At 40.8% G+C, this 25,453-nt stretch overlaps 1 protein-coding gene across 1 annotated transcript in view; it reads left to right on the top strand.

The window, feature by feature from the left end:
* The window catches only part of GRIP1 (glutamate receptor interacting protein 1), a 464,606-nt gene that overhangs the window by 377,835 nt on the left and 61,318 nt on the right, over positions 1–25,453 (top strand). The window contains exons 16-18 of the mRNA XM_010841627.1: positions 1,583–1,663; positions 13,980–14,049; positions 15,667–15,812. Of these exons, the coding sequence (XP_010839929.1) occupies positions 1,583–1,663; positions 13,980–14,049; positions 15,667–15,812 (297 nt within the window). The remainder of the gene's footprint in view (positions 1–1,582; positions 1,664–13,979; positions 14,050–15,666; positions 15,813–25,453) is intronic.

Raw genomic sequence — 25,453 nt, forward strand, 5'->3', positions numbered from 1 at the left:
ACTTTTGAAGGAATTTTAAGAATGTATTTAAGAATATGTAGCAATTCTTTGCTTTTCAAAAATCAGTCATTCCTGGTCAACTCACAGTAGCTCTATACAGGGCTGAGAGTCAAATAGGACACAGTGCTTCCCTCTCTACTGCTAGGCTAGCTTACTTCTCTGTTGCTTGGCCAACATCTGAACCCACCTTTGCTCTGTCCCAGCACTCCCTATTCTCCTCTTCTCTGAATCTGCCACATGATCCAGAAAGTAGGGTCATCTTTGGTGCAGCTGGGACCTCTCGGGTCCCCCTGTTTCAACTCTGTGCTCTGCATTCAGTGCAGTTGGTTGTGGTCAAGACCATTCTGGTTGTGAGATATTTTGAATATCAATCCTACTACTGTGCCTTTAAGTGTTCTTTTTACCCATTGACCTTACAAATTAAGGTACCTCCTGCCTCCTCCATGTCAACGGCCATCACAGCTAACTGAAGTCTTTCCTGAAATCTATTACTACCAGCCATGAATGGAAAAACAAACAAAAAACCTGCTGAATAATTGTTGTTGTTCAGTCACTAAGTCATGTCCAACTCTTTGCGACCCCATGAACTGCAGCACATCAGGCTTCCATGTCCTTCACTATCTCTCAGAGTTTGCTCAGACTCATGTCCATTGAGTCAGTGATGCTATACAATTATCTCATCTTCTGTTGCCCCCTTCTCCTCTTGCCCTCAATCTTTCCCAGGATCAAGGTCTTTTCCAACAAGTTGGCTGTTCGCATCAGGCAACCTAAGTATTGGAGCTTCAGCTTTAGCACCAGTGAATATTCAGGGTTGATTTCCTTTAGGACTGATTGACTGGTCTGATCTCCTTGCTGTCCAAGAGACACTCAATAGTCTTCTCCAACACCACAATTCGAAAGCATCAATTCTTTGGCACTCCACCTTTTTTATGGTCCAACTCTCACATCTGTACGTGAACTACTGGAAAACCCAGTTTTGACTATAGTGACCTTTGTCGGCAAAGTGATATCTCTGCTTTGTAATATGCTGTCTGGGTTTATCATGGCTTTTCTTCCAAGGAGCAAGCATGCCTTAATTTCATGGCTGCCATCACCATCTGCAGTGATTTTGGAGCCCAAGGAAATAAAATCTGCTGAATAATAAACTCTGGAAAAAATAAAGCTGGGGAAAAAAGAGCGTAACTACTGTTGGTCCTTCAACTTTACTATACCTAAGAATTACCTGGCGAATATGTTTGAAATGTAGATTTCTAGTCTTTATCTTCAGCAATTCTGATCCCATAGATGTGGGATATTTCAGAAATCTATATTTTTAACTTGCATCCTAGGTAAATTTGAGATGCTATCTGAATCACACTTAAGAGATACTGAACTCGATTGTTACTGTGAATTACACACTGTTGCCTGTGGGTAGGATGTCTGTTCTTTACCAGAAGCTTAGTTTATCAGGATTTTACATCAGTTCTCACAGCTTTAACTACAGATGATGACGATACAAGTATTCCTGATGCCTTGTCATTGACTGGGGCTCCATTCTTCCTCATCTTCTATAAACACCTTCTTTCTTGTTTTGAAATTACAGAGTCTGTCATCCCCAGTAGTGGAACATTTCACGTAAAGCTCCCTAAGAAACACAATGTGGAACTTGGAATAACCATAAGTTGTAAGTAGAAGTGACTTTTTTTTTTAATTTAGAATTTTAAGGAGACATTAGCAAGTTGTCTTGTCAAATGGTTTACAGGTGTGGCCAGCGTCTTAAGTGTCATTGCCAAGTTTCACCTAAAGATACAAAAGCGTGGAGCCAGTCACTCACTTGCCAACACTTAATAGCCGTGTGAATGGGGCAAGTTACTAGGTTTCTTCAGTCTTAGGTTTCTTCCCCTGTTGAATGGAAATAAGGATATCTGCAAAATATCCTCATTTTGTAAATTATTCAAAGTATTAAATAAAATAACATATTTATATGTCTAGTATAGCCCCTGGCAAACAGTAAGTACCCAATAATATGTGACTCACACACCCCACATGAATAATTACATGAGCGTATCAAGGCATAGAGGCTCTCTATATTTTAGTATATTGCAGATTGTTTTCACAGTAATCTATTGAGACTATCTTCCCATCTGTCCACTATGCATCTGTAATCCACTTGCAAGAATAAAATCATGTCTTTTTCTTCAGTAACTTCCTGAATTCCTCCATGGCACAAGGTGCTTGGGTAACCAAGCCAAAAAGAAAAGCAGAGCATATAAATGTGTTTAATTCCCTCTTTTCTCAGACTCTAGATTTATAACTGCTGTGGTTAAAACAACTTTGAAAATTTCAGCCCCACTGGAATTCTATAGAATGGAAATTGAGGTTTCTGTGCTTTTACTATCCATAAGCTAAGTTCATCCATAAATGCTCCAAGAAAATGAAGGAAATTATTAATTCATGAAGACCAAAGGAGACTTAGAAGCAACATCTGTGACCGAGGGGTGTCCGTACCGGAGACGGTGAGGAGGCTGAATAAAGTGCCTCACTGTGCTCTGTCAGATAGCATTACATCAGTGGCTAAGGCGAAAATAGAGAGTTCTCAAATGGTCGTATGAGATGGAATCTGTCCAAGTCAACGCTAACAGTATAAATTTAATACTGAAAAGCAAGTCTTCTTAATAACTGATAAACCACACATACCTAATGCAGCACCAAACATAGTGCTACTGTAATACAGAATCAGTGTTAAGAACAATAAGCCTTATATACGAGGGCCTGTATCTCCCCCAGTCCCCTTAAATGGAGAGAAAAGTAGGACTGATGTATGTGATGTGTCTCTGTAGCGTAAGCAGAAAGATGAAATAGGATTTTGGAGACTCCAGACCTGTTCTAGGTGCCGCTAAAGTCATTTGTGCTTTTCCCTGGGTCGCTAACCCCTCAGTTTATTCATTACGAAGCAAAGATGGTATGCCGCTGTTCTGTCAACAGCTCTGCTTGTTGAGATTGAGAGAGAGTTCATCAGAACTTACTACTCAGAAAATCCTTGGGGCTCTGGGTGTCTTCCGTGACCCCCATGTAACTTTAACCTTGCTCTCATTTATTGTGTTTATTCTCTTCCATTCATTCAGTCCATCTAATTAGCCATGAACGTGGAACTCCTGGGAGTTGGGCAGCGCATAGTTTGCTGGTTGCATGCTGAGGCCCTGCCTTCACCACGTTCTTTCCTCCCCTGCCTTCATTCAGCAAAGACACTCAGTGCTGAGGCCCAGGCTGTTTTGAGTCTTAGAAGTGCTCACTACTGGTGCACATACAGAAGACACCTATTCCTCGGAAGCTTCTGTTACCACATGTTTTGACACACTGTTATTTTACTCTCAATTTTACTCTCAAATTTTACTTAAGAGAATGGTCTTTTTTAATGCAATAGATTTATTCTTTTTCTGAAGAGCAACTTTATTTATTTTTCTTTTCCATCATGGTTTATCACTGGATATTGAATATAGTGTCCGTGCTATACAGTAGCGCCTTGTTGTTTATCCATTCTGTATGTAATAGCTTGCACCTGCTAATCCCAAACTCCCCATCCGTCCCTCGCCCAGCCCCCATTCCCCTTGGCAAGCACAAGTGTGTTCTCCACATCTTTGAGTCTGTTTCATCGATAAGTTCGTTTGTGTTGTATTTTAGATTCCATGTATGAGAGATATCATGTGGTATTTGCTTTCTCTTTCTGACTTGCTGCACTTAATATGATAATGTCTAGGTCCATCCATGTAGCTGTAAATGGCATTATTTTATTCTTATTTATGGTTGAGTAGTATTCATGGGCCAGAGAAGGCAATGGCATCCCACTCCAGTACTCTTGCCTGGAAAATCCCATGGACGGAGGAGCCTGGTGGGCTGCAGTCCATGGGGTCGAGAAGAGTCGGACACAACTGAGCGGCTTCACTTTCACTTTTCACTTGCATGAATTGGAGACAGAAATGGCAACCCACTCCAGTGTTCTTGCCTGAAGAATCCCAGGGACAGGGGAGCCTGGTGGGCTGCTGTCTGTGGGGTCACACAGAGTTGGACATGACTGAAGCAACTTAGCAGCAGCAGCAGTATTCATGGGCAGAGGACCCTGGTAGGCTGCAGTCCATGGGGTCGCGAAGAGTCAGACATGACTGAGCGACTTCACTTTAAGTTTTCACTTTCATGCATTGGAGAAGGAAATGGCAACCCACTCCATTGTTCTTGCCTGAAGAATCCCAGGGACGGGGGAGCCTGGTGGGCTGCTGTCTGTGGGGTCACACAGAGTTGGACACAACTGAAGCGACTTAGCAGCAGCAGCCGCAGTATTCCACTGTGTATATGCACCACATCCTCTTTATCCATTCATCCATCAGTGAACATTGACGTTGTTTCCATGTCTTGGTTATTGTAAATAGTGCTGCTATGAACATAGGGGTGTATCTTTTCAAATTAGAGTTTTGTCCAGATACATGCCCAGGAGTAGGATTGCAAAATCATGTGGCAACCTATAATAGATTTATTCTTAAAAATTAATATACATAAAAATATAATTTAACTATAAAGGAGAGTATCCCTTTAAAAACTAATCCTGTGATAAATTCTTTTTTTTAAGTCAGTATTTTTCATGTTCAGTTTGTTTCAGGTGTAGCCATGTACACACAATGACAAAATATTTTATTCATGTAGAGAACCATATAAAATTATACTTTATGATGATGTTATATATGTTCTAAGTATTACTTCTTCTTAAACTGATTTTAATACCAATCATGAAAAAAAACGCAAAACCCACACAAGAACTTCGTGAATTTTAGCAGCTGTGAGCTAAAGCTATTCATGGTTAACAGTGGTGAACTAAAGCTACTCATGGAAGCTAAAGTCTGTGCTGTTCCTGGGTGGAGAAATGATACGTAAGTTTGTCACACATGCCTATCAGCCCTTCCAGAGCTCCAGCTCCGTTTACACAACTAATCATCACCATCCTGAGTTTGTGTCTTCCTGTAGAAAATACTCAGATTTTGCCAGTTGAGAAAGTAGAATTTGCTAAAGGAAAAAACGGAATCCGTTTCCTTGTTATGGAATAGCAGATTCCTAAGGTCTGGCGCAGTTCCTGGCACACATGAGGTGCTTGTTTAACACCTCTTTGTTGAGGGGGTGAATGAGGAGTCTGTCTGTACAGAGTGTTGTTCTAACCCGTGTGCACTCCAGGATATGAGCCTCTGAGGGAGATGAGGGATACAGATGTATACGCAAAGGCTACTGCATGACCTGAAGAAGCAAGAATGTAGAAAATCATGACTAGCAAGGACTCAGAGCCCCAAGTGCCCCACTTTCCAACCCTCTTGATCTCTCTGTACTGAGTTTCTTTGTCTATAACAGGGAGTACTTGGTACATTCTCTGTAGCATTATTGTGAAGATATATAAATAAGTTGCTACGTGTAAGGTGCCCAGAATACATTGTGAACCGTAATGAATGTTACTTATTATAATAATCGATACTTCTTTTCCTCATAGAACCTCATGAAATATTTTAAACAAATCACTACCTCACAAAATTTAGTGCCAATCGTAATTATCCTATCTGAGTAGGAAATCAAAGGACCCTCCTGTCATACAGATACATAGGGATGGTAGGAAAGCCAAGGCACTACAGGGGTTCATGGGTGTTTCTCACTATCTTTATACAAAGTCCTCTTTCTGTATCTGCATCTTGTGAAAGCTCTGAGTAGTGGGAAGCAGGCCTCCTTCCTGGGAGACATGCCTTCAGACCCTTCTCACTTGGCTTAAGGCTCACTCTTCATACCTAATTGACTGAGAAATGAGTCCCTCTGAGTCTGGATATGGTGAGCAGTTTTAGACTAATTTTCTTAAGTTCCTGATGAGACATTCATAGCACATTAGCATCAGGCATTACTTTTATTGATGTTATTGCTATAATATGGAGTCATTTATTATGACAAATAAAGCAGAACAGCCTAGCAGAAGGGTGCAGTTTGGGACCCAAAGCAGCATCCTGAAGCTCTGACACCTCAGCCAATCAGAAACCAGAGCCCATACCTTTCAACACAGCTCACCTGCCCTTCCAGTCAGAGATCTCTGGTTGTCTCTGCCATGTCTGCTGCTGCTGCTGCTGCTAAGTGGCTTCAGTCGTGTCCGACTCTGTGGGACCCCATAGACGGCAGCCCACCAGGCTCCCCCATCCCTGGGATTCTCCAGGCAAGAACACTGGAGTGGGTTGCCATTTCCTTCTCCAGTGCATGAAAGTGAAAAATGAAAGTGAAGTCGCTCAGTCGTGTCCGACTCTTCGCGACCCCATGGACTGTAGCCCACCAGGCTCCTCCATCCATGGGATTTTCCAGGCGAGAGTACTGGAGTGGGGTGCCACTGCCTTCTCTAGTTGTCAGTAAAGACCTTTTGGTATGGATGTTTTCTTTTGAGGTTTTATTACATAAGAGTTTTATCTGCTTTGTACCGTGCATGGCAGTAAATAGTTTGTGTGTTTTCTCATTTCATCCTGAAAGTGGCCTTATAACATCTGTGCCCATTTTACAAAGAGGGAAGTAAGACTCAGCTGGATAACCTGCCCAAAGACCCAGAGCTAATAAAAGGCCAAACAGGGATTTAAACCCTTTCTGTTTGACTTCACGTTGGCTGTGCTGTCAGACTACCACTCATCCCTGTCACCCTCTGATTGATTAATCTTCCTGGATCCTAAATCACAAAAGCAAAAGACAGCATTTGGGGAGCACAGTTAATTTGTCAACTTTCCTTTTCAGTTGACTGGACTGTTTGTAGGAGCAAAGGCTTGCTTTATTTTTTTGTAAAATCATAAAGCAGCCTTTCTAACAAGCACAGTAAATCTGTCATTTTTGCCTTAAATCTCAAATGTTTTTAGAAGAGAAAGTTTCATGTTTTTTTGGCCAATTTTGCTAAAAACTCTCCTCACTGCTCCATCTCAAATCAAATAACTAGTTTTACTTGTTAGGTAGTATATATTTTAATGTATATGTATATATGATTATAATGAAAGTAAAACTGAATGATTGTGTGAGTGTGTGTGTGTGTGTGTGATTACATCTCCAATGTAGTTTGCACAGTTTATCAGGCCCTTTGAGCAAAGTCCTTTGACGAGCAGAGGAAGTCCCATGAATGACTAGACATTATAGAATGCTCTTGGAATGATTCACATTTAATTAGCTTCAGACTTCAAGAGATTTCACCTATGTTCAGATATAGAAAAAGTATTTTAAACAAAAGATAGGAACTATCATTTCTACCTCTTCCAACAACTGTTTGAGAAGAAAAGAAGCCACATTCACTGTAAAAACCAGTTTCTGACAGGGACAGACAACCAGTGATTTTAAAACGTGAGGAGTCAATAGATGAGAGCTTGACCACAGGCATTTAGCTGTGTTCCTACCCCATATCTTCATTTTAAAATGGTACTATAAGCTTTTTCAAGAGGCAAAAACCCATAAGGAGAAGAGGAAATGAAAAATAGATAACAACAACCAAATTTGGAAGTGGCAAAGAAGATGGAAAAAGATTAAAGAAGCAGAAGGAAAAACTGACAATGAACTTGATTTGAGTTCCGAACTCCCGACAAGTCTGAGTGGTGGAATCAGGATGAGAGAGCTAAGAAGACAAGGGGACTGGCTGAACCTCTGTTAAGAATCAATGAGTCCCAGGACTTCCCTGGTGGTCCAGTGGTTAAGACTTCTCCTTCCAGGGCAAAGGGTGCAGGTTGAGTCCCTGGTCAGGAAGCTAAGATTCCACATGCCTTGTAGCCAAAAAACCAAAACATAAAACAGAAACAGTATGGTAACAAATTCAATAAAGACTTTTTAAATGGTCCACATCAAAAATAAATAAATAAAAAGTCTTAAAAAATGAAAAGAATGAATGAGTCCCTTAGATGCCTTCCCCCACTCAGAACCACAAACCATCCCTCCCATTCCTGGCAAGCCCAGTTTTATCCTCTTGAAAACGTGAAAGCGAGGGTCTCTGGCTGAGGAGGCATAGCTGAGTGTCCCAGTCCTGCTCTGAAAGCAGAGATCCAGTGAAATACTGAATGCGGAGGCTGCTGTTCTCCCTGAAGCTCTAAGAAGCCAGGTAGCCAGGCTTAATCCCCTCTGAGCGGAAGGAGGAATCAAGGCCATCTGACCCAAAGAGACAACCTGGCCAGAACTCTACAGTGACTACCATTACTCCAGGAGCCCCACTTTGGAGCACCAAGCTTTCAAACAGCTACTGTGCAGGGCCATCTGTAATGTGAACAGACAGCTAAGAAAAACACAAACACTTGGAAGAAAGAATCTAAGATGCAAGACTATCACCAGAAACAAAGAGGAAACACAGAAACAGCACATGCAAGAAGAAAACTTTAAAAAAGAAAACAAAAAAACACTCATTAACATCATCTGTATCCATGGATGGGGGGCACTGAGTACTGTTAATCAGTAGCCACTAGACAGGGAACAAACAGCTCTTGAAAAGTAAGAATATGGCAGAGATAAAAAAGTTCAACAGAAATATTGCATAATAATGTTGAAGATTTCTAGAAATTAGGACAAAACAACAAATAATGAAGACTAGAGACAGGAAAATTATACAAGATGAGCCCAAATAACACAATATCCAAATAATGGGCATTACAAAAAGAAAAGGAGACAAAAGTATAAGGATTACTTTCAGAGACTACCCTGGTGGTCTACTGGTTCAGATTCTGCACTTCCACTATAGGGAGTGTAGGTTTGATCCCTGATCAGGGAGCTAAGATCCCATATACCTAGTGATGTGGCCAAAAATTGAAGGGAAAAAAAAGGAAATATTATCATAAGTTTTCTAGAATTGATGGCTATAAGTTTCCTAAAGGATGGATGAAAACAGACCCACACCAAGGCATGTCATCATGAGATTTGAAAACACTGGGAGAAAAAGACAATCCTACAGGCTTCTAGGGTCGGGGGTTGTGGGGGGTGGGGGATGTTTTCACACAGTGTATCAGAACACAATAAATAGAGATGGGAATACCAGACCACTTTACCTGCCTCCTGGGAAACCTGTATGTAGGTCAAGAAGCAACAGTTAGAACTGGACATGGAACAATGGACTGGTTCCAAATTGGGAAAGGAGTACATCAAAGCTGTATATTGTCACCCAGCTTATTTAACTTATATGCAGAGTACATCATGCAAAATGCCAGGCTGGATGAAGCACAAACTGGAATCGAGATTGCCAGGAGAAATATCAATAACCTCAGATATGCAGATGACACCACCCTTATGGCAGAAAGTGAAGAAGAACTAAAGAGCTTCTTGATCAAAGTGAAAGAGGAGAGTGAAAAAGTTGGCTTAAAGCTCAACATTTAGAAAACTAAGATCATGGCATCCAGCCCCATGATTTCATGGCAAATAGATGGGGAAACAGTGGAAACAGTGGCTGACTTTATTTTTCTGGGCTCTAAAATCACTGCAGATGGTGATTGCAGCCATGAAATTAAAAGATGCTTACTCCTTGGAAGGAAAGTTATGACCAACCTAGACAGCATATTGAAAAGCAGAGACATTACTTTGTCAACAAAGGTCCCTCTGGTCAAGGCTATGGTTTTTCCAGTGGTCATGTATGGATGTGAGAGTTGGACTATAAAGAAAATTGAGCACCGAAGAATCGATGCTTTTGAACTGTGGTGTTGGAGAAGACTCTTGAGAGTCCCTTGGACTGCAAGGAGATCCAACCAGTCCATCCTAAAGGAAATCAGTCTTGAATATTCTTTGGAAGGACTGATGCTGAAGCTGAAACTCCAATACTTTGGCCACCTGATGCGAAGAGCTGACTCATTTGAAAAGACCCTGATGCTGGGAAAGATTGAGGGCAGGAGGAGAAGGGGACGACAGAGGATGAGATGGCTGGATGGCATCACCAACTCAATGGACATGGGTCTAAGTGAACTCCAGGAGTTGGTGACGGACAGGGAGGCCTGGCGTGCTGCAGTTCACGGGGTCGCAAAGAGTCAGACACGACTGAGCAACTGAACTGAACTGATGGTTTTTCCAGTAGTTATGTAGGGACATGAGAGCTGGACAATATTTGAGCAAACTCTGGGAGATAGTGAAGGACAGGAAAGCCTGGTGCTCAGCCTTTTTTATTGTCCAGCCTGGCGTGCTTCAGTCCATGGGTTACAAAGAGTCGGCTGAACAACAACAACAATCAAAATGACATCAGGACTCTCAACCCATAGCAATTCTGGAATCTAGAAACCAATGGAAGAGTGCCTTCAAAGTTCTGCAGAAAAGGAATTTCTAGCCTAGAATTCACCATCTAGCAAATTTGAAAGTAAAACAAAGACAACTATGAAGGATTCAAAATACTCTCCTCCCAAGCGCTCCTCCTGAGGAAGCTATTAGAGAATGTGTTGTTGTTTAGTCCCTAAGCCATGTCTGACTGTTCTGTGACCCCGTAGACTGTAGCCCTCTGGGCTCCTCTGTGTCCCAGTCACTGAAAGTGTAAAGTCAGGAGGGAGAATTGGATTCAGGAGGCAAGGGCTTCAAGGATGCAAGAGGGAAGTGTTAAAAGATAAAATAAGGCATATTAAAAATTTTAAGTCTATTTGAGCAAAAACTTGATTCATATCTTACAGTGTCAAACCAGAAGTAGTTAGGAATGCTCTCCGAACAGGAGTCTGGAGATAGACATATACAGGAAGATTGGAGGCAAAGAAAGGAAATGATTTGATTGGCTATAAACCCTACTTGGCTACTTGTGACTGGTTGTCCTTAGTATTTTGATTTATAACCTTGTAAAAGCTTAGATTTTGGTTGGCTTCCATGGGCCAAGAAAGACAGATGAGATTGTTGGATGGCGTCACTGACTCAATGGACATGAGTTTGAGCAAGTTCTGGGAGTTGATGATGGACAGCGAAGCTTGGCACGCTGCAGTCCATGGGATCACAGAGTCGGACACAACTGAGGGACTGAACTGCACTGATATGATATCACTTTATGTGCCGTGCTAAGTCGCTTCAGTCATGTCCGACTCTGTGTGACCCTATGAACTGTACCCCGCCAGGATCCTCTGTCCATGGGATTCTCCAGGCAGAATACTGGAATTGATTGCCATTCCCTTCTCCAGGGAACCTTCCCAACCCAGGGATCAAGCCAGCGTGTCTTAAGCCTAACCCGCTTTAGCAGGCAGGTTCTTTAACACTAGTGCCACCTGGAAAGCCCAATATCACTTTATATATAGAATCTAAACTATGATACAATGAACCTATTATGAAATAGAAACAGACATGGACATAGAGAACAGACTGGTCGTTGCCGAGTGGGGAGAGGGCTGGGGAAGGGATGGAATGGGAGGTTGGGGTGAGCAGATGTAAGCTTTCATATATAGGATGAATAAACTAGGTCCTGCTGTATAGCCCAGGAAACAATATTCAACAACCTGTGATAAGCCATAATGGAAAAGAATATTAAGAAAAAATGTGCATATATGTATAACTGAATCACTTTGCTATATAGCAGAAATTAATACAACATTGTAAATCAACTATACTTCAATAACATTTTTTAAAAAGAAAAAGCATGGTGCTAGGGTGTACAAACCATGACTGAGCCCTCAAAGCCCCAAATCCCTGGCCACCTTTAAACATGCATGGTAAGCATGGTAGTGACCGTGTCAGGGGCTCTTACAGATTTGGGCCCGCTTCTGGGTTCAGTTTCATCACTCCAGTGGACATCCACCCTGATGAACCTTTCAAACCTCAAGTTGGAACTTGATTAAAAGAGAAACAGAAGAAGGTAGTAAACATGAAATGGCCTCCATACATGTCTGCTGCTGCTGCTGCTAAGTCACTTCAGTCGTGTCTGACTCTGTGCGACCGCATAGACGGCAGCCCCCTGGCTCCCCTGTCCCTGGGATTCTCCAGGCAAGAACACTGGAGTGGGTTGCCATTTCCTTCTCCAATGCATGAAAGTGAAAAGTGAAAGTGAAGTCGCTTAGTCGTGTCCGACTCTTAGAGACCCCATGGACTGCAGCCTACCAGGCTCCTCCGTCCATGGGATTTGCCAGGCAAGAGTACTGGATTTGCCATTGCCTTCTCCAATACATGTTTGTAGATCATCTGAAGTTTTAAACCTCTCTGCCAAGCTGTGTGGGTTTGTCCAGAGGTCAGTGTTATTTTCCTCTGTTAGAAGGATGACAGAGATGAATTTGATGTATTTTTGTTGCCTGTACTATTATTTTGTTTTAGCCCATTTCAGTGGACCATGAATTTTTTTAAAAACCAAAGGAAATATCAAATGCTCTTTGACGGTCACTAAAGCTTGGGAAAATACTGTATAAATTCATTGGCAGATGGTAGGAAAGCTGTATTTACTGGTCAAAGTTTTTGTTTTTGTGCTCTATGCCCAGAACAATTTGCTGTTCTGAAATATAACATGAGTAAAACTGCTGAGTGTTTATATTTCTCTGGTGAAATTATAGCAAATCGTTGAGTAGAGGTTTAAATCATGAATTAATTATAGTGAACAGAATGTTTTGCATTCTTTGCTAGAAGCTAAGAATAATGATTGGATGAAGTCCCATTAACATTTACTGTGGACTAACTCAGTGGGTAAGGTATTGGTATATGTGTTTGCTTTTTCTTTCAATGATGTGTTGAGATATTAAACCATCTGTTCTTGTGCATAAACATTTTCCTGGGATTCATATGGGATTATGGGATATGATATGGTTCTACGATTATTATGGGGTGATCGACTGTTTATAATAAAATCTTACTTTAGGGGCCTTTTAATGATCCTTAAAAGGAAATCACTCCAGGCTTCAATGTTGGCAAAACATCTCTTGGAGGCATATTGTTGTTTACAAATGTTGGTATGGTTCATTTTAATCATCAAATTCCTAAACTAAATGTAAATTTTCTAGGTCAAGATGATACTTTTGTTCTTACATGTACTATAATTCATTTTGAGGATTAATTATAAGACTAATTCCTAATTACTTTTCATTATTATTATTTCATTATCACCAAATAGAAATATTCATAAGAAAAGCTATAAGCCCATAACTGACCCCTGTTCAGAATAATAGTTTTAAACTCAGTAAAAGTTACTTGTACATGTTTAGAATATAAATGTATATAAAAATACATAGAATCAGTTCACATTTCTGAACATTTTCGGAGCACTCTAGGTATGAATTTGTGAACAAAACTTTAGGATTTATAGTCTATCTAGCAGAAGATTTCCTTCTGGGGGAAAAAAAAATTACATCAGTGATTCTCACCCACTTTCCACACAGTACACTTGAGTAGTATGACAGGGCCCCATAAAAGAGTGGCACCTCCTCGCTGGTAAGGAGTGAAAGAAGGGGTGGGAGAAGGGATTACATGTAAGTATCATCAAGCTGCTGCTGCTGCTAAGTCACTTCAGTCATGTCCGACTCTGTATGACCCCATGGACGGCAGCCCACCAGGCTCCCCCGTCCCTGGGATTCTCCAGGCAAGAACACTGGAGTGGGTTGCCATTTCCTTCTCCAAAGCATGAAAGTGAAAAGGGAAAGGGAAGTCGCTCAGTCGCGTCTGACTCTTAGCGACCCCATGGACTGCAGCCTACCAGGCTCCTCCGTCCATGGGGAGCCCCTAATTGCTTTTAATACTGTACTGTTGGACTCTTCGTCCTTCACTTCACTCTGCTGAGAATCACAGATTGAAACAGATTTAATCCTGATGGACAGCTTTTCACTTGCTTTCTCCAGTTGCAAATTTAAAATAACTTTGCTTGCATTTTTAAGTTTCTAAATACTTTAACACAAACATATTTTTGTATCAAGAAGGGATAATGTGCACATTTTTAAATTCATTTACTGATTCTCTTTGCTTTGCATACAAATTGAGCTTGTACTAACAGTTGCTATAAAATGAGACTTGTACAGTAATGGCTGAATCATGAATATAAAGGTGTGACTGTTCTATCCTCATTATTACAGCACCTTCCAGTAGAAAACCAGGAGACCCCCTGGTTATATCAGATATCAAGAAAGGCAGTGTGGCACACAGGTAAGAAAGATGGATTTACTGGTTCATCCCAAGGTATTTCTTAATTACAGCAGGAATGACTTCTTCCACACATGAGACAACCTTGTTAATGGGCCATGGTATTCTCAGTATTTTAGGCAGCCACAATTAATTGATCATATTTGACATCCCTAATGTTAATGGCATGTAGAGCTTTTCCTCAGTGTCACTTTATTTTTGCACCTAGTACAGATAACCATCACCTTAAGATGCTTTTTAGGGTCTTTCATGAGTCCAACGTAGCCTTTCCTTCACTGATCATTTTCCACCCTTCACTTTTCCAGCTAAAAAACTGAAAGTGGCCCCAGTTATGAGAGTCACCTCACATGCAAATAATAGATTTGGGGAGAGTTTTACTAGATGCTAGAACGTCCTCCCTAGTCAAGCCAACGTCCTCCCTTGAGCCTCAAACAATGTGTATGTCTCCTATTTGATCCATTGACCTTGGACCTTTGATCCAAGGACTCTCAAACTTTTAATTTCACAGATCAAAATATTTTTAATTGATTAGGAATATTGATGTAAGACTGTTAACTTTCTTTTTCTTTTTCAGTTAAGGATTTTACAAATCTCATCTATTGTTATAGTCATTTCATTAGAGGAACATTTTAATACTCAAAAAGTAGGAAGGGCATTAGTTTAGGTATGTAGGTATAGGTTCAGATCCTGTGATAAGGAAACTCATAAATAGTTAGTTTCTCATACAGCAGTTGGCAGGTAGGCAGGCAACACAGGGCTGGAGAAGCACATCTGCCTGTCCTTTCCAGCTGGCTCTGATTGTTGTGATTTTCCAACCCTAGAGGGGATCAGGGGTGGTGCCCAGAGAGTCTGGCATGTGCGTCTTTAGGGGATGACCCAGAAGAAGGAAAGGGAGAGTGGAGACTAGGAAGCAGTTAGCAATCAGAATCATAGATATAATGCATAAAGGATGGTTCTTAGCAAAACGTAACCTTCCTTACAAATACGTGTGCATATACATATAGAAGCACCTATAAGCAAATATACATTCTCATTGTTTTTCTCATCTCATGATAGACCTTAAAAACTTTCAAGACCTGCAGCAGTCCATAACCAGTATGAGACCCTCAGTGGCCATTTTCCAGTTCACCTTTTCTCCCCACTGCAGCCACAGTGAGCTCCCTGGTGCAGATGGAGATGCAGAGACACCAAAACCCTGACCTCCCCCAAGCCCATCCCACCTGACTCCCCTCACTCCCTCTACCCTCCCCTATATCTGGACTGCCAAGGACCACAGGTGCAACAACGCAAAGAAGCATAAGGACGCCAGGGCCGTGTAAACCCAGGCTCGTTACACACCTTCCTGGGAACCTCAGAACTCCTGAGCGACACGTAAATGGTTGTCCTGATCTAATTAAAGAAAGTAGAATAAAAATGTTTCTTAATGATCTGCAATTGAATGTCACAGCAGCCATCCACAATAAGACTGGAGAAAGGGGATATGTCAATAAAACGCAGTTTTTCAAAGTTGAAGAATCATATTTCCCCTAAAGACTACCATAATGCTACTTTATGCTGAATGCCTTTAACCTAGTTAAGTGTTCATCATTAAGCATGCATTTGCTATGCCTTTACTAACAGAACAGGAACCTTGGAACTTGGGGACAAGTTACTAGCCATAGATAACATCCGGCTGGACAACTGCTCCATGGAAGATGCAGTGCAGATCCTCCAGCAGTGTGAAGACCTGGTGAAGCTCAAAATCCGCAAAGATGAAGATAATTCAGGTATTGATCACCTCCGCAGTTAAGACTGATTTCTCTAACTGCCCATCTGTCACCAAAGATATTAGATCTTGATTTTTTACATACAACAGCTGGCTAGTGACATTGCAGCAGTGTTTTCTATAGTTAAGAGGGTCTTTAAATCGGGCGTTAAGAGTGTAGTTTGAATTTTAAATAATAGGGTTTTTTAATGATGTAATTAAGATATTTACATTACATAAATGTTACAGCTGTATTAAAATAATTTTTAAAGATGAAAAGTAAATCATCACCCGATACCACCCTAACAGAATAGAAATAATCATTTGCTAGTTGATGTTATATTACATAATAATAACTTCAGTGCATGTTCTATTTTTTATGTAGCTATATATACATGGTACCACTTTACAAATCCTTAACAGCTATTTTAATTTACTGCCCATAGTTTATTCACCTTTCTTTTCTTCTGTCTTAGATTGCTCCCATTTGTTTCATTCTGTAGGTGGCACAATAAAGGATATTTTCATGTGTAGATATCTTTATTCAACTTTTCTTCTTTTGAATTATTTCTTTAGGAAATATTCCTAAATAATAGAATGGCTGAGTCAAAATAAAAAGGGACTTTTTATGATTCCTGATGAGTCTTGTGCCATGTTGCTTTCTTAAAGGGCTATATCCATCTTCAGTGCTTCGAGTAATGTGTGAATACAGGGGTGCAGTGCTTCTCAGACTTGAGAAGGCCTCAGACCACCTGAAGACCTTGTTAAAACACAGTCCCTGAGCGCTAACCCCAGGTGGGGACTGAGACTATCATTTCTAGCAAACTTCATTTTGATGCTGCTGTGGCCAAGACTCAGTAATCTGAGTAGTCGCCTGCAGATCCCCTTTTATCTGATTTGGATAAGAACTCAAGCTAATCAAAACAAGAGTCAACTAACATCGGGATTTCTAAAAAGTGACATATATCTATAACATAAACATTTTATTTAAAAATGTACCGATCTTATGCGTGAAGCCAATACTTTCTGCTGACTATAGTTATAAATCTTTCAACTTGTTTGCCTAAGTCATACCCATAATACACAGTTTAAGATTTCTAGGTTTGGGGGAAGATGTTGTTTTGCTTTAATACAGTGAGATTTTAAAGAACTTAAAGCAATCTGAATGCTTACTCCAACTAGATTTTTATCTCCCTAATGTTTTCAAGTTTTCCCTCTATTTAATTATTCGTTGATTTTTGCCCAATAATCCCCCTTATTGAATCTTTCCAAAGCATTTTACTTTTTCATAGTTCCAATATACTCATATTTCATAGGTTATATAAGATTCATCAAATTATACAGTTAAAATAACAAGTGAAACCGGCAGAAACAGGCTTGGAAATAAACCTAATTGACTCTAAATGTTAAGCTTTTGACTCAATTGTATACATATATGGCTCAGATGATACAGTGTCTGCCTACAATGCGGGAGACCCAGGTTCAATCCCCGGGTGGGGAAGATCCTCTGGAGAAGGAAATGGCAACCCACTCCAGTACTCTTGCGTGGAAAATCCCATGGGAGGAGCCTGGTAGGCTGCAGTCCATGGGGTCGCAAAGAGTCAGACACGACTGAGCAACTTTACTTCACTTCACTTTGACTCAATTGGTAGCAGAAACAGAGGTACATAGGGTGCTATTGATACAAAGGGAAACATTATTCTGAATCATTCAATGGCATTGGTCGGTATATTTTACAAAGAGGATGGAGAGTCACAATAAATCCAGTACATTGGTTACAGGGAGATGGTTAAAAGAGTTTCTACTGAATAATTTCATCCCAACCAATAACGAGTAGTTCTCAATGTCCTGCAATCTCCTGGAATCTAATCCTCTAGATCCAGAGTTCACGGTCACATCAGGCCATGTGTTTGTGAGTACTATTCAGAGCCAAAACAAGTTGGTAGTTACATCCATCAGTACCACTGGTAAGGATAATTATATCCAAACATACTTTATAATGAACCTTTAAAAATATGCACAGATTTCTTCTAGTTATTTCACAAGCAACTGATTTTCCTCACCAACATTTGCATTTCTCTCCTAACAAGCATACCTCAATGGTACTTTTGGGGGAGGATTTGTTTTAAAAGAAGGATAAAGCCTCCAGCATCAGGCTGGGTTCTGTCCTAGTGAAGAGGCAAAGCCCTGTGGAGAAACCCATTTCGCATGATTTGCCAAGCTAAGCAGATCTTAGCTACCTTCCTTGCAGAGTGCAGAAGCCAAGCCAGAGATGAATATGTATGATGTTTGTGGCTGGCAGTGTTCCCAGTTCCAAAACCAGGCAGTGCAGACACACGCTGAGAAGTTTCAGAAACAACTGAGCACTTGGAGAGCCACGTCTTACTTCAGTTGCTTCTTCCCTTTGGCTCATTTTTTCCCCCTTTTAGTTCTTTCCCCCTACAATCCCTATGCCTAATACTATGGTAAGGATCATGCTTGTTAGGTACTTTTTAAAAATTTATAAGTGTTTTCAATTTTTTAAATCTTAAAATCTCCCATTGAAAACCATTCAACTAACCAAAATAAGACTGTAAATATAGGTGTTAAGAGATATTTACCCAAACCAGATTTTCTCAAGTCAGCATACTGAAACCTATACTCAGACACATTTTTATAACAGACCACTAACTGAACATTATCATCTGATCATTGATTTGGAACAATTTGAGTGTTTCCATATCCTTTTCCACCGTGAGAATACAAGTATAATTTGAGTAACCAAGTTCTTTTTTATTCACAGCAAAGCAAGGAGGGGATTATTCAGTGCAAAACTTGGACTTTGACTAGTTCAAGGCCGACTACATAGTCATAAAGAGCACACTTTTAAATCAGACCTGTGTTTAAAGTTCAGTTCTACTACATTTGAGCTGAATGCGTCTGGGCAAGTTACTTAACCTGCCTGAGATTCGGTTGTACTTTCAGTAATATGTGCAAAATAATACCCTCCTCGGGGTGCTGCTGTGGCTTGTTGAGAGAGTTACTGGCACAGTCAGTATTCAATAACTTGGGACTATTTGATTATTATTATTATATTCTGAAATGCTTTTCCCCACATTAGTTCTGATGCTAGGTCAAGATATAAGTGAGTGGAAAATAAGCACTATTCATGACAATAGTCACTGATTTTGAAAGTCTGACACTGTGCTTAATCTGAAATTAAGCTGGTGATTTAAATTGTCTCAATATTTGTCTCAATCCTTTGTCTCAATATTTGAATTGTAATCAGAATGGTAATATGCAGTATATATTCTTCACTCTCTAAAATATTACTTACACGAATATTGAACTTTCTATACCAGTAGACTTCAGGAGTCTTCCAGTTCTCTTTTTATTTATTTATTTACCTTGTTTTATTTGGTTGAGCGGGATCTTATGCTGCATGTGGGCTTTCTCAGTTGCAATGATCAGGGGCTACTCTTGGTTGTAGAGCACAAGCTTCGCATGGTAGTGGCTTCTCGTGCTGCAAAGCACAGGCTCTAGGGGCATGGACTTCAGTAGTTGTGGCACAGGGGCTCATTAGTTGTGGCTCTCGGGGGCCCTAGAGCACAAGGGCTCCAGTAGTTGTGGTATACAGGCTTTAGTTGCCCGCGACATGCGAAATCTTCCCAGACCAGGGATCGAACCCATTTCCCCTGCATTGGCAGGCAGATTTCTATCCACTGTACACCAAGGAAGTCCCCAGTTCTTTCCTTAACTGTCTGCTCCTCTCCATCCTTGGTTCTGTCATCAGTTACAGAAAATTTATAATCGTACTTGATATAACTTGGTTTCCTAAACTAGTAATACTGCACTTGAGTTTAACAGATGTTACTTCTTCCAGCTGCACCAGTTTCATTGCTCTGCCTTGCACTTTACCCATGGAGATGGCAGGGCTATTTTCAAATATTGTTGAAGTGTTTATTTCTCATTCAGTCATGCCATTGGCATTTATTTAGTGTCTGTAAGGTACTAGGGACTGGCAGTCCTTAGATTAAAAAGGACACAATCTCTGCCCTAAATCAGTTACCACCTTATAGAGAAACAGAAGAAAATAATTAGCAGTATGATGAATGTTCTAGGTGTGTGTACAAAATGTTAAGAGAATATGAAGGCACCCATGTGAGACTGGGGAACTCAAGTAAATGCTTCTAGCAATCCTGATCTCGAAGGTATTTGGGATGTGTTATTAAAAATTAACAAGAGGAACCAAAGGAAGTCAGAGAGCATGATACATCCTAGTAGCACATACACTTAAAGTAGAAAGTTTGTGTAAGGACTCAGTAGTAGGTGAGGAGACAGATACACTGAAACCAGATCATTATGGTCCTTCTAACCTACCGTTTAAATTTTAAAACAAAAGCAAGATAAAATATTATTCCATTAAACACAATTTTTTTTCATTGGACTACATTTCACCTCTTAAGTGTGGAAAATTTAGCATCCAAATTGAGACACCGTAAATATAAAATGGGCTTCCCAGGTGGCTCACTGGTAAAGAGTCCACCTGCCAACACAGGAGTTGTGGATTCAATACCTGGATCAGGAAGATCCCCTGAAAAAGGAAATGGAAACTCACTCCAGTATTCTTGCCTGGAGAATTCCATACTGAATTTTTCAAGACTTAGTACAAAAAATATAGAATATCTCAGTAATAATTTATTTAGATAGATTATATGTTGAAGTAGTACTTTGCTACATTGGGTTAATTATTAAGATTAATTTTTTTAGAAAAAGGAATTTGAATTTTACCCCAGAAGCCAATGGGGAGCCATTAAAAGATAAAAGAGCAGAGGAATGAGGCCATAGTATTTTGTCAGTGACCAGTGCTTGCAATCACTTACTGAAGCATTAAAGATGCATTTAAGAGAGTCCGAATTAACTCTGTTTCTAGCCCAGGCTGGGGGAAGCAGTAGAACATAATGACTAAGAACACTAGACTGACTTCACAAGTGACAAGCTGGCGAACTTGGGAAAATTAATTTCTCTGAGTATTAGTGTCCTCATCCATAACATCTATTGAATGTCTCCTACACAAGACTGTTTTAGGGATCAAAGGAGGCGATATATTTAAGCACTCAATAATGTATGGCACTAAGTAAGGCCCAGTGAATGCTGACTACCAACAGCCATTATTAGGATGTTTTAAAAATTAATTTTAGCTTTATTTTACTATAGCCAAACTTTTTTAAACACTTGGGAGTATAGTGGTTCCCCTCCCTATATTCTGTGGCTGCTCTGCCTAGAGGAGCTTTTGCATTTGTCATCTTTCACTACTACAGAGAATAAATCAAGTAGAGTCGATGATGGGTGGGCTTCCCAGGTGGTGGAGTGGTAAAGAATCTGCCTGCCAATACAGGAGACCCAAGAGATACCTGAGTTCTATCCCTGAGTCAGGAAGACCCCCAGAAATAGGAAATGGCAACCCACTCCAGTATTCTTGCCTAGAAAATCTTATGGACAGAGGAGCCTGGCAAGATATAGTCAATGAGGTCACAAAGAGGCAGACACAACTGAGCGATGGAACACACACAGAGCCAGTGGGGGCTTTTCTGGGTCTGAGCATTAAAACAACGGCTGTTACCTAATTACCAAGACCTCAAAGATGCAATAACCCCCTTGAAAGAAAACCTATAGCCTTGTCTGCATCTAGATCAAAATGTGTATGAAGAGGGGAGAGTTTAGAGCTCTGAGAGCAAAACAGTAGAGAATTTGGGGGAAATTGTGGCAAGAAACAGATGGGGGCTTCCAAATCCCTCCCAGATAATTTATAAGGGTCCGCTTCGTGTCACTGCCTTTGTGCCAGTCAAACTCATAGCTGCTACTAATATCTCTCTTGATGTAAAGCACCTCACTTCTAACATACAGCATGTTTCTTGAGACCATAAATTCAGTATTTTCCCTTCACCAGCTCTAATCTGCATAGAGAAACATTTCCAGGCTACAACTTGTCCTATCCAAAGCAAATGACTTTTTCACATTTCCAAATAGAGTCTTATGCAAATATAGCCTTAGTACCAGTTAAATCTACCTTTCAAAGATTTGGCCTTTCATTTTTTACTTTTTCAGTTCATCAGTGTTAAGCCAGCTAAGTAATTTTCAGCAGCTTTTTCCCCATCAAATCTGAAATAACAGAATTCAATAGCAGATTGAAATAACAGAATGCCCCGTCATGAGCAACCAAGAATGATCCTGGCTGTGCAAGGAACAGTGGTAGGGCAAGAGGCTGGCTGCAGGAAAAAAACTCCTGATAGATTTTTTTTTTTTTAATACTCTTCCCTTGTTTCTGCTTTATCGGAAAGCAGTAATGGCTTTCAAACTGAAATCAACATCACAATCACCCAGAGGACTTGCTAAAATACCGGTGACTGGGTCCCACTCTCTCAGAGTTTCAGATTCCTACAGGTCTGGGATAAAGCTGAGAATTGGTATTGCTAACAAATTCTCAAATAATGCTGAAATTACTGGTCCCAAAACTATACTTTGAGAAGCACTGTCATGAGACAACCTAATTTGGAGACTTATAAATGATCACTTACATAAAGAAATTTAGCAGACTCCCCTCATAGTCCAGTGGCTAAGAATATGCCATGCCTTGCAGGGGATGCAGGTTCAATCCCTGGTTGGGGAACTAAGATCCCACGTGCCACGAAGCAGCTAAGCTCATGTACCCTAACTCCTGAGCCCACGTGCTCTAGAGCTCACACGCCACAACTAAGACCAGTCGCAGCCAAATAAACAAACAAACAAAGAAATTAAAATTCTCCTAAACACTCAACAATTCCTTGGAACATTATTTTGATAAAGCCAGGTCACATGACTACACAACAGTCAGGCAGCTGTTGTCCAGTGGCTAAGTTGTATCCGACTTTTTGTGACCTCATGGACACCAGGTTTCCCTATCCTGGAACAATGTTTATTTTTTCATGTGAATATCTAAGTTAATCAGCATTATTTATGGAAAAGATTGACCTTTTCTCATTGCATTCAATGGCAATCTTGTCATAATCAGTTGTTTCACAAATGAATCTTTTTTGGATTTCGTCATTTAATTCCATGATTGTTGTTGTTCAGTTGCTCAGTCATGTCCAGCTCTTTGCAGCACCATGGACTGCAGCACACCAGGCTTCCCTGTCCATCACCATCTCCTGGAGCTTGCTCAAACTCATGTCCATTGAGTTGGTGATGCCGTCCAACCATCTCATCCTCTGTCATCCTCTTCTCCTCCTGCCCTCAATCTTCCCCAGCACTGGGGTCTTTTCTAATGAATCAGCTCTTTGTATCAACCAGCCAAAGGATTGGAGCTTCAGCTTCCGCATCAGTCCTTCCAATGAATGTTCAGAGTTGATTTCCTTTAGGATTTGCTGGTTTGATCTCCTTACTATCCAAAGGACTCTCCACATTCTTCTCAAGCACCAAATTCAAAAGCATCAATTCTTCAGCACTCAGCCTTCTTAATGGTCCAGCTCTCCCATCCATAAACGACTACTGGAAAAACCAGTACAGGCAGCTGTAGAGGATATTTTTTAAATGCTTCATTTTCTCAGGTCTGTCCCCCTCCAAGAAATATAGCCATACTCGATGACATGAATTCCATCATTTTTAGTTGAAGTGAACTTTGACTGACCTGTATATTTATGCATTCCAAAGGCCCTCTCCCAAATCCAAGACTCCTATTTGGCCACTTAAGCAGATGCCATGATGAATTCAAGCTAGATAGTGCTCGTTTTGTTAAACAGACGGCACTCAAGAAGCCCGGGAATAACATTGCAGATAAGTAATGCTGCAATTTTGCATCTGTTCCATGGTCCCATTAATTTCCTTAACTAGGGAGCTGAGCAGAACAAACAAGTTGGCTGGCCCCCTTTCATGTCTTTCATTAATAGTGGTAAACCTTCTGTTGTGATATAGAAGCTGTTTATAATATCATTAACATCTGTTTAGGCTCTCTTTGCAACTTCCTGGTGATCCACGTTCTTCCTTCTCAGAAAGTTTCTGTTCTGGTTCAACACTCCAGTTGCTCCTTTCTTAGCTGGAACAGCCTCAAGGAGAGAGTATCTTGGAGGGTTTCCACCTCCAAGATGGTCTGAGCGTAAATGGCAGTTATCACCCTCTTCGCAAGCTGCAGGGCTGTACAGCTGCCAGTTGGGCTGCTGCCCGAGAAGGCAGATGGATTTGGAAGTGCAGCCTGCAGCTAACTCCAGCAGCTCAGGCTTTATTCTCACTCTTTGAATGAGCTTGATTGCGTTTGCATCACCTTGGAGAAGGAAACTAGACCTTGGAGCAGCCAGAAGGGTGACTCACAAGGCTAGGAACCTGTAACTGCCTGCTAACAGGTATTTGTCCTTTTGCTCATTTGTTCAGGCACTTACTGAAGTCTCTGTGATGCTAAGCATAGTTCTAGGCTGTGGGCACGTGAAGACGAAAAATACTTTCCACATGCTAGTGTATATGTCAGTCCTAATCTCCCAACTCAGCCCATCCTTCCTTCCCCTGCTGTGTCCATATGTCTGTTCTCTACATCTGTGTCGTTATTCCTGTCCTGCATGTGGGTCCATCTGTAGTAGTTCTCTAGATCCAGCATGTATATGTTAACATATGATACTTATTCTTCTCTTTCAGCTTTCCTTCACTCTGTATGACAGACTCTGGGTCCATCCACGTCTCTACAAGTGACCCAATTTCTTTCCTTTTTATGGCTAAGTAATATTCCATCACATATGTATACCATATCTTCTTTATCCATTCGACTGTCAGTGAACATTTAGGTTGCTTCCATGTCCTTGCTATTACACTGCTGCTGCTGCTGCTGCTGCTAAGTGGCTTCAGTCGTGTCCGGCTCTGGGCCACCCCATAGACGGCAGCCCACCAGGCTCCGCCGTCCCTGGGATTCTCCAGGCAAGAACACTGGAGTGGGTTGCCATTTCCTTCTCCAGTGCATGAAAGTAAAAAGTGAAAGTAAAGTCACTCAGTCGTGTCTGACTCTTAGCGACCCCATGGACTGCAGCCTACCAGGCTCCTCCATCCATGGGAGTTTCCAGGCAAGAGTACTGGAGCATGCTATTACACTACCATGTGTAAAATAGATGGCTAGTGGGAACCTGCTGTATAGCACAGATAGCTCAGCTCAGTGCTCTGTGAGGACCTAGACGGGTGGGGAGGTGAGGGTGGGAGGGAAGCACAAGAGAGAGGGGCTACATGTGTACATATAGCTGATCCACTTCATTGTACAGCAGAAACTAACAACATTGTAAAACAATTATATTCCAGTAAAAAAAAGAAAACATGAATTTTCAAGGTGATCCTATTCTAATAAAGGAGACATATAGAGAGAGAATTAAAACACAGAGTGGAAAGCATATACTAGACCATGAATTCCCAATGGGGGCGAAAATTGGTTCTCATGTAGAAAGGAAAAGAATCTGAACAAAAAAGATATATATGTATGTATAACTGAATCACTTTGCTATACACCTGAAACTAACATAACATTGTCAATGAGCTATACTCGATTTTTAAAAAATTGGTTTTCAGGGAGCAAAGAATCTTAAATATTACATTACAATGGTGTGTGAGCCTCCAAAGCTCAACCTGACCAAACCTTATTCCTTTCTGTTTAATTTTGTTAATTAGGAAGAATTTAAA

This window comes from Bison bison, unplaced genomic scaffold, assembly GCF_000754665.1.
Source record: "Bison bison bison isolate TAMUID 2011002044 unplaced genomic scaffold, Bison_UMD1.0 scf7180017864163, whole genome shotgun sequence".
In the NCBI taxonomy this organism is placed as follows: Eukaryota; Metazoa; Chordata; class Mammalia; order Artiodactyla; family Bovidae; genus Bison; species Bison bison.